General features: G+C 37.7%; 1 protein-coding gene across 1 annotated transcript; it reads right to left on the bottom strand.

The window, feature by feature from the left end:
* Positions 1 to 6,562: 6,562 nt before the first annotated feature.
* On the bottom strand, positions 6,563 to 7,966 carry LOC100675326 (olfactory receptor 52A1). The gene has a single exon (XM_003421486.3). It carries the CDS (start codon positions 7,589 to 7,591, stop codon positions 6,653 to 6,655), a length of 939 nt encoding a protein of 312 aa, XP_003421534.1. The 5' UTR covers positions 7,592 to 7,966; the 3' UTR covers positions 6,563 to 6,652.
* Between the last annotated feature and the right edge of the window lie 2,321 nt (positions 7,967 to 10,287).

The raw sequence follows: 10,287 nt of genomic DNA, 5'->3' as shown, positions 1-10,287 counted from the left end.
GGAGATTCTTTTTATCTGTATAGCAGTTCCTTAGACTTTCCTCTTTCTTGATATTCACTTTTTTATTTTTTAAGACCATATCTATTTATTACTTGAAACCCTGGTGGTGCAGCGGACAAGCTATAGCTGCTATGCAAAAGTTCAGCAGTTCGAATCCACCAGGTGCTCTTTGAAAATGCTTTGGGGCAGTTCTACTCTGTCCTATATGGTGGTAATGAGTCGGAATCAACTGGATGACAACATTTTTCTTAGAATATCCATCATTGGGTTCCTTTGACATTTTCTCATGATGAGATTTAGGTTATTTTTGTTTTTCTTTGGTTTGTTTTGTTTTGAGTATTACAGACTACTGTGGCCTTTCTGTTCATCACATCAGGAATCATAGGATGCCTCTGTGTTCTTGTATTACTGATGGTAATTTTCACCACTTGTTTAATGGAATGTCGTCCAGGTTTCTTCATTGGAAATTTCTATTTTTCTAATTGTAATACATAAGCAATATGGGGGGAGATAATTTTACACTGTGTAATTAACTGCTCAGCATCAAAATTTTGCTATGTTCCTTCTACATTTATTATACTTGTTGAAGTTACATGATACATAAGTTTGTGCTTCACCTTTTATCCATGGATTGCGTTATTCATATTTGTATGGACTTATAGAATATGATTTTATTCTGTGGGTTATATTCCATTATCGTCATTATATTCCTGCTCAAGCTATCCCAAATTTGGATGAAAGGAGCCTCTTGGAACTAGATGCTGCCTTTTTTTTCACATGTCCTAACCATACTTTGACAATTTCCTTTCTTTCTCACATAGCGTTCCATTACTGACTTATTTTATCCTTCTTATTTCATAAAAATAGTTAGAATTCTACTTTAGACTGCTTGGAGCCTTAAGGTCAATTTAAGAACCAGCATTTGAGCAATATTGAGATTTCCAATCCATGAGTATACCTCTCTATTTCTTTAGGTCTTGTCTAATTTCTCTCTGTGATGTTTTATGATTCTCAATAAAATAAATGTAAATCTTTATTATATTGGACACTTTTTTTTAAATAATTTTTATTGTGCTTTAAATGAAAGTTTACAAATAAAGTCAGTCTCTCAAACAAAAACCCATATACACCTTGCTACACACTCCCAGTTACTCTCCCCCTAATGAGACAGCCCGCTCTCTCCCCACTCTCTCCCCTGTGTCCATTTTGCCAGCCTCTAACCCGCTCCACCCTCTCATCTCCCCTCCAGGCAGGAGATGCCAACATAGTCTCAAGTGTCCACCTGATCCAAGAAGCTCACTCCTCACCAGCATCCCTCTCTGACCCAGTGTCCAGTCCAATCTATGTCTGAAGAGTTGGCTTCAGGAATGGTTCCTGTCCTGGGCCAACAGAAGGCCTGAGGACCATGACCACCAAGGTCCTTCCAGTCTCAGTCAGACCATTTAGTCTGGTTTTTTATGGGAATTTGGGGTCTGCATCCCACTGCTCTCCTGCTCCCTCAGGGGTTCTCTGTTGTGTTCCCTGTCAGGGCAGTCATCGGTTGTAGCCAGGCACCATCTAGTTCTTCTGGTCTCAGGATGATGTAATCGCTGGTTCATGTAGCCCTTTCTATCTCTTGCACTCGTAATCACCTTGTGTCCTTGGTGTTCTTCATTCTCCTTTGATCCAGGTGGGTTGAGACCAGTTGATGCATCTTAGATGGCTGCTTGCTAGCATTTAAGACCCCAGACACCACTCTTCAAAGTGGGATGCAGAATGTTTTGTTAATAGATTTTATTCTGCCAATTGACTTAGATGTCCCCTGAAACCATGGTCCCCAGAACCATGCCCCTGCTATGCTGGCCTTCGAAGCATTCAGTATTCAGGAAACTTCTTTGCTTTTGGTTTAGTCCAATTGTGCTGACCTCCCCTGTATTGTATGCTGTCTTTCCCTTCACCTAAAGTAGTTCTTATCTACTATCTAATTTGTGAATACCCCTCTCCTACTCTCCCTCCCTCCCCTTCTTGTAACGACAGAAGAGTGTTTTCTTCTCAGTTTAAACTATTTCTCAAGTTCTTATAGTAGTGGTCTTATACAGTATTTGTTCTTTTGCAATTGACTAATTTTGCTCAGCGTAATGCCTTCCAGGTTCCTCCATGTTATGAAATGTTTCACAGATTCATCACTGTTCTTAACCGATGCGTAGTATTCCATTGTGTGAATATACCATAATTTATTTATCCATTTATTCGTCGATGGGCACCTTGATTGCCTCCATCTTTTTGCTATTGTAAACAGTACTGCAATAAAAATGGGTGTGCATATATCTGTTCGCGTAAAGGCTCTTATTTCTCTAGGATATATTCCAAGGAGTGGGATTGCTGGGTCCTATGGTACTTCTATTTCTAACTTTTTAAGGAAGTGCCAAATTGATTTCCAAAGTGGTTGTACCATTTGACATTCCCACCAGCAGTGTAAAAGTGTTCCAATCTCTCCACAGCCTCTCCAACATTTATTATTTTGTATGTTTTGGATTAATGCCCGCCTTGTAAAAAAAAAAAAAAAATTTTTTTTTTTTATTGGAGTGAGATGAAATGTCATTGTAGTGTTTTTATCATGAATAAGCGTTGAATTTTGTCAAATGCCTTTTCTGCATCAATTGATAAAATCATGTGATTCTTGTCTTTTGTCTTATTTATGTTTCGGATTACATTAATTTTTTTTTTCTAATGTTGAACCATCCCTGCATTCCTGGTATGAACCCCACTTAGTCATGGTGAATTATTTTTTTGATATGTTGTTGAATTCTATTGGCTACAATTTTGTTGAGGATTTTTGCATCTATGTTCATGAGGGATATAGATCTATAATTTTCTTTTCTTGTGGTATCTTCACCTGGTTTTGGTATCAGGGATATGGTGGCTTCATAGAATGAGTTTGGTAGTATTCCATCCTTTTCTATGCTCTGAAATACCTTTAGTAGTAATGGTGTTAACTCTTCTCTGACAGTTTGGTAGAACTCTGCAGTGAAGCTGTCCAGACCAGGGCTTTTTTTTGTTGGGAGTTTGTTTTTTCAATCTCTTCTTTTGTTATGGGTCTATTTAGTTGTTCTACCTCTGTTTGTGTTAGTTTAGGTAGGTAGTGTGTTTCTAGGAATTCATCCATTTCTTCTAGGTTTTCAAATTTGTTGGAGTATAGTTTTACGTAGTAATCTGATATGACTCTTTTACTTTCAGTTGGGTCTGTTGTAATATCGCCCATTTCATTTCTTATTCGGATTATTTGCTTCCTCTCCTGTTTACCTTTTGTCACTTTGGCCAGTGGTTTATCAATTTTGTTGAGTTTTTTCCAAGAACCAGCTTTTGGTCTTGTTAATTCTTTCAGTTGTTTTTCTATTTCATTTAATTCTGCTCTAATTTTTATTATTTGTTTTCTTCTGGTACCTGTGGGTTTCTTTTGTTGCTCTCTTTCTATTTGTTCAAGTTGTAGGGAGAATTCTTTGATTTTGGCCCTTTCTTCTTTTTGGATGTGTGCATTTATTGATATAAATTGCCTCTGAGCACTGCTTTTGCTGTGTCCCAAAGGTTCTGATAGGAAGTGTTTCATTCTCATTGGATTCTATGAATTTCTGTATTTCATCCTTAATGTCTTCTATAATCCAGTCTTTTTTGAATGGGTATTGTTCATTTTCCAAGTGTTTGATTTCTTTTTCCTCCTTTTCCTGTTATTGATTTCCACTTTTATGGCCTTATGGTCAGAGAAGATGCTTTGGAATATTTCAATGTTTTGGATTCTGCTAAGGCTTGCTTTATGACCTAATATGTGGCCTATTCTAGAGAATGTTCCATGTGCACTAGAAAAGAAAGTATACTTGGTTGCTGTTGGGTGGAGTGTTCTGTATATGTCTACGAGGTCAAGTTGGTTGATTGTGGCATTTAGATCTTCTGTGTCTTTATTGAGCTTCCTTCTGGATGTCCTGTCCTTCACCGAAAATGGTGTGTTGAAGTCTCTTACTATTATTGAGGAGCTGTCTATCTCACTTTTCAATGCTGATACAGTTTGTTTTATGTATGTTGCAGCCCTGCCATTGGGTGCAAAAATATTTCATATGGTTATATTTTCTTGGTGTATTGTCCCTTTAATCATTATATAGTGTCCTTCCTTTTCCTCTCTGATGGATTTAACTTTAAAGTCTATTTTGTCAGAAATTAGTATTGCCACTCCTGCTCTTTTTTGATTGTTGTTTGCTGGATATATTTTTTTCCATCCTTTGAGTTTTAGTTTGTTTGTGTCTCTAAGTCTAAGGTGTGTCTCTTGTAGGCAGCATATAGATGGATCTTGTTTTTTAATCCATCCTGCCACTCTCTGTCACTTTATTGGTGCATTTAGTCCATTTACATTTGGGTAATTGTGGATAAGTATGAATTTAGTGCTATTATTTTGATGTCTTTTTTTGTGTGTTGTTGACAGCTTCTTTTTCCCACTTGATTTTATGTGCTGAGTAGATTTCTTTATATATTGTCCTTTCCTTATATTTGTTGTTGTAAATTTTGTTTCTGCTGAGTCTGTATTTTTCGCTTGTATTTTATTTTGCTGAGTAGGATAGTTTGTCTTCTTTGTGGTTACCTTATTATTTACCCCTATTTTTTCTATATTTATAACTAACTTTTATTTCTTTTTATTGCCATATCTTCCTCTCCATATGGAAGGTGTATGATTACATTTCTTAGTCCCTCTTTATTATTTTAATGTTGTCTTGTTTTATGTAATAACATCGCAACCAAAAGTCAACCCAGATAGGGAAATCCAAAAAAAAAACCAAACAAGATTAAAAAAAAAAAAAAGCCCAACACATTGTCTAAGCTTGCCTTTGATGCTCGGGGCTCCCAGCTTGTCACAAATATAATTGTTTCACTTGTTTTTTCGGGTCTTTGTTGTTAAGAGGGATCGATGGAAGCATCTGTCTATTCCACCATCTTGGCTCCGCCCTCTGGACAGGTTTTATATCCACTCAAAGTGTGTGCTGATGTATTTTGTAAAAATGGCATGGGGGCAGAGTCTGACCTTTTTGAACTTCATGAGGTGAAGGAGCCCCAAATCAACAGCCTAAGGCGGATTCCTATGAGGCAGAAGTCACACATGCCTCTTCTCTCTGCCATCTTTACCAATTTTGACACTAACTCTCCCTTCCACAGTACTCTCTACTTCTCTGCTGAGTTCAATAATTCATTGCAATGGTTACACAGAACTCACAGACAGTACCCACAATTATGGGGTTTATCAGGGAAGTAACAGATTACAATTCAGATTCAGGAATGCTCAGGATACAGTTCTTCCACCAGTACACTGTCTTTTTAGCCATGCCCACAGGCAGGCATCTCTCTGGCCCCTTGGCCTCTGCCTTAATTGGGCAACTGTTACAAGGCCATTTTCCCTAAGTAGGTATGCCTAAGTAGGCTAACACACACACACACGCACACACACACACACACGTGCTTTTCATGTAGAGAAAAACCCTGCAATGATACATCATAGCTTTCAGAATAAAGTTCATGTGACTTTCAGAGTGATCATGGCCATTCTTGATAATCATATTTGCTTGTTTCTCCAAATTATACATTAAAAAATTAAAAAAAAAATAAAGCCCTGTAGAATCCCGTTAACCTATGTTCTCTGGTTTATATCTTCGTCATCATCTACCTCAGCATGGTGGTTCCTAAAATCTTTGGCTACTCATTCATCGCTCCTCATTCTTCAAGAATCAGATAATTGAAAAAACAATAATTAATTAAAACAAAAATACCTATTCTGACCACTCTTGGATTCCAGTACATCAATCTCTTTCAAATGCCTCTACAATTTTTTTCTCTATCTTCAAGGAATTAAAGCCCACAGAATCACGGAGCTTAAACATTGTGTTGAATTATCACTGTATCAATAATCTCTAGCATAATATTTATAAAATGTAGGTACTTGATAATATTTTTTGAATTTATATATAATTAAATGGTGGAGGTAGTGGAAACAGTATCTATGTGAAAGGTGGAAGAGTTGAGTTATCATGCACTTTGTGGTATAATTTCCTAAATGACGCTGAAATTGTATTTAAATGGTTAGACTTTATTATCCAATCAGATTCAAAAAGGGGTTTTGGATAAGAATACATTTACGATCCACTTCATTCATTTTTTTTTTTTTTAAATGACTGACATACCAGTAATCGGGAAATAAAGAGTCAACGACTTCTTTCCATTGAGTATCTTGACACTCCACAACAAAGATCCTTGGGTGCATTTAATTTCAAGGTAAAGATGCATAATTCATGAATTCTTCCTTAGAGGATTCTTAAAGGAGGAAACTCAACCAGTATTTAAAAATTAAAGGAGAGAAGGAAAAACTATATATATATATATGTATATATACATATATATATATATATATATACACTGTGTTGCTTTTTTTATGTTTCTCATTGTCATACCCAGATAGGATCAACAATGTTGAGTGATAGCTGATATAGGCTATGATCTGAAAAAAACCTCTCATGCTGGTAAATTTCAAGAAACGGTTAAAGGGAAAACCCAAGATCTCAAATAACGTAGATGTTTGTTTTGTTTTCAGATATGATTACTGTCGCACAAAGAAGCATGAGTGTATTGATTAGCATGGATATTAAGAACTGAACATTTTTATCACATGACTGCGGACCTGTTTGGTCTTTACACCATAGACAAGTGGATTGAGAAATGGAGGGACCAGCAAATAAATATTGGAACAAAGGATATGAATGTAAGGGGGGATATGAGAACCAAACCTGTGTGTGAAGAAGGAGAAGAAGGCAAGGAGGTAGAACTGGAGGAAGACACAGATGTGAGCGATGCAGGTGTTGAATGCTTTCAACCTCGCCTCCTCCTGGGGCAAACGGAAAACTGTGGTAAATATCTGGATGTAGGACAAGATGATGAACATAAGGTCAAACCCTGCTACTGTGAAGGCCACAAACAAACCATAGATCCTGTTGATCTGGACATTTTCTGCAGCCAGTTTCACAACAGCCATATGCTCACAGTAGGAGTGGGAGATGATTGTTGTATGATAAAATTTAAGACGACACTTTATCAGTACCAGGCATGGTGCTACAAGAATGGCAGCCCTGAGTGTAACCACAGTACCTATTTGGGTGACTAGCTGGTGGGTGAAGATGGCAGCATGCCTCAGTGGATAACAGATGGCAACATAACGGTCCAAGGCCATTGCAAGCAGGATACCTGACTCGATGCCCTGAAATGTGTGGGTAAGCCACATCTGAAGCAAGCAGAAATCAAAATAGATATCTGGCATATGAAACCAGAAGATTCCAAGCATCTTGGGCACAATGCTGGTAGCAAGAGCAATATCGGTGGCTCCTAGCATGCCTAGGAAAATGTACATGGGCTCATGGAGGCTGCGTTCTGATTTTATGATAGTCAGAAGCAGCGAATTTCCAATCATAGCAATGAGATATGTAGCGAAGAATGGAATCCCAATCCAGCACTGCACAGACTCTAGGCCTGGAATCCCTACTAGTGTCAACACAGAGGGCATGAAGAATGTGATATTGGAAACGAGCATGATGTCCTTGGGCCTTCTGATGCAGACAAACAAAGTTTTTCAGTCAGGGCTACTGTTTCTCTTCCACTTACTATTTTTATCTGATGAAGGCAAGTTTAGTCTCTCTTATTTTGGTAGAACTCTATGAGTATATCATCCATCTCACTCATAGAGTCACATCATTGTTTCAAGAAAGTCATCCATAAGCACTGTCACAATGAGATATAATGCACACAGCAGGCCAACTGTATTTAGAACCAACAAAATCATCTGATCAGGAGATCAAACTGCTGAATGTTTTTTTCCCTTTGAGACCTGTTGACCAAATATTTGAGTTGTTTATTTTTCTTGAAAACTGAATTTTAATCATTTTGACAAATCACTCCATAGCCCACATCCCAGCTACTCTCTTAAAAAAAAAAAAAAAAACAAGCTCTTTGTCATCGAGTCAGTTCTGACTCACAGTCACACTTAGGACTGAGTAGAACTGTCCCATAGGGCTTCCAAGTAGTGGCTGGTGGATTTGAACTGCCAATCTTTTGGTTAGCAGCAGAATTCTCAACCACTTTGCCAACAGGGCCCCAGCTACTCTCTAGTAATCTATTATTCCCAACTCTCTTTAACTCAGGAACTGTCAGTTTGCACCAGGAAATTCCCAAACTCCAACAAGCTGATACCCAAGAGAATAAGATATTTATATACCTATATCTAAACAACAACAACAACAAAAACCTGTTGCCATCAAGTCAATTCTGATTCATAGCAACTGTGTGAACAGATATATACCTATGTGTGTGTGTGTGTGTGTGTGTGTGTGTGTCAGTATCACCTATAGCTTGTTAGGCTGAAAAGAAGCTTTGGAAAAATTAACCCAAGTTTATGTTCTTTTAGCCAGTCTGGACCAGCATTCCCTGGTACGTTTCAAATTTCTGGGAGAGCTGTCTATCCTTTTGCTTATGGTTCTAACAGCTAAAATTCTCAAAATTAGTTGTGTGCTTAAAATAGCAAGCATAAGCAGTTAAAATTTTATAATGCATGTCACAGAATACCTAGAGAAGAGGAACCTGTGGAAGGCAAAAGAATGAGCAACAGCAATGCACAGGGAAGAGGGCTCATTCCAAAAGAACTAAGGCTAGAGAAAAATGGGGGAATGGTTAACTAAACCATAAAAAAGACCTGATTCTTGGGTTTAAACTGTTCAGAGCTATCATTAGCCTGAGATTTCTCCATTTGGGTTCATTCCTTCTTAACGAAATACAGATATTCTTGGAAACTTGTATCATATGTGAGCTCAGATACAAACAACTTAGAGAACACAAAAGGGGTGATGAATTAACTTATTTAAAGATTCCAAAAAAGAACTAGACAGAAAATACAGAGGATGAAGTTTTGGGGTACCAGAAATGATTCAGAAGAGGCTGTAGAACAAATGAAGAAAATTTAATTACTTCCCAGCTTTACTGATGAATGAGTTCTCTAAAACATTGGCTTTTTATATCTTCTTTGAAGTCTTTTCTCTGATCAAAAGCATAAAAAATACATATTTAGTTTTATGACATTCTAAAGCCATAGATTAAAGAAATGTTTGTGGTTCTGTAAAGAATAAAGTTATTTCATGCTTCCCTAGATTCCTTAATAAAGTTGCTTTCAAATCATGTCAGCAAGTTCCTTAATCAGCTAACCACATATTGAATGTCATTAAGTATGCAAGCAATTAAGAAGCAGCCTTGGTTTTACGTTGCTAAATTTAAGTGAAAGAATGAAGTCAGGAGGGGCTATATTATGCAAGGAAGGCTGTATCCACTAACACACATTTAAGATAGTCTGTTGACCAAGTACTGGCATTTCCATAGACGTGCTCATGGTGCCCAATTCTATGACTTCCCCACCCACGGATCACTGATTGTGCTAGGATCAAAGTGTTTCTTCTCCAAAGTCAGTCAGACATAGAATAGGTATCCTTTGAGATATCACAGTTTTATCACAGTGTCCAACACAGAAGCTAACATGTGATACTTACCTGCGTGGTAAAGATGGTGGAATGGCATGTGAGAAAGTAAACAACTGAGTGCCGGGTTAGTGGCATGGAGGGATTGTTAAAGAAGCTGGTAATGACAAATTATGGAAGTGAACTCAGTAATAGTGAAGCTAACTCCTCGATGATTTTTGAGAGCTCGTTTTGCTCTTACCAGGTGCCTGAAGTGTTTTTTTCGGACCTTCATATACTTTCAAGTCATCAAATCTTTATCTCCCTGGGATTCCAGTCTCAGTCCCACATATTTTGTGTTCTATAGTGCCTCTTCTTTTTATCTGCCCATTCTGTAACAGCACCTGTCAGTGCCAGGAACTCTAATCATTTGGTTGATGCTGACCCCATCCGCCAATATTATACTGTGAACATACTCTTGGACAGTCTTTCACACTATTCTTTTATCTCTGTAGTCCTGACACTCTCCATTCTCCATAATTCTGTCAGAGAATATGTTTGTGTGTTCTTTCTCTAACAAAACACCATAGGAAGTTCTCTGGCATTCAGCAACACAGCAGACATTTCTTTAGCTCGCATTACAGAAAAAAGGTGTTAGTGACCAATTTTAATATTCCCTAATGAGTGTAAGAGACAGGAGGAGGAGTTATGGGCATGGGATGAGGGATTTTTCAGCCACTCACCAAAAACCCTGAGAGACTCGGAAGATTTTACATCAGCCCTCTTGGGT

The sequence above is a fragment of the Loxodonta africana genome, chromosome 7 (genome assembly GCF_030014295.1).
Source record: "Loxodonta africana isolate mLoxAfr1 chromosome 7, mLoxAfr1.hap2, whole genome shotgun sequence".
Lineage (NCBI taxonomy): Eukaryota > Metazoa > Chordata > Mammalia > Proboscidea > Elephantidae > Loxodonta > Loxodonta africana.
The sequence above is the reverse complement of the archived record's forward strand: the minus strand, read 5'-3'. Positions and strand labels throughout refer to the sequence as shown.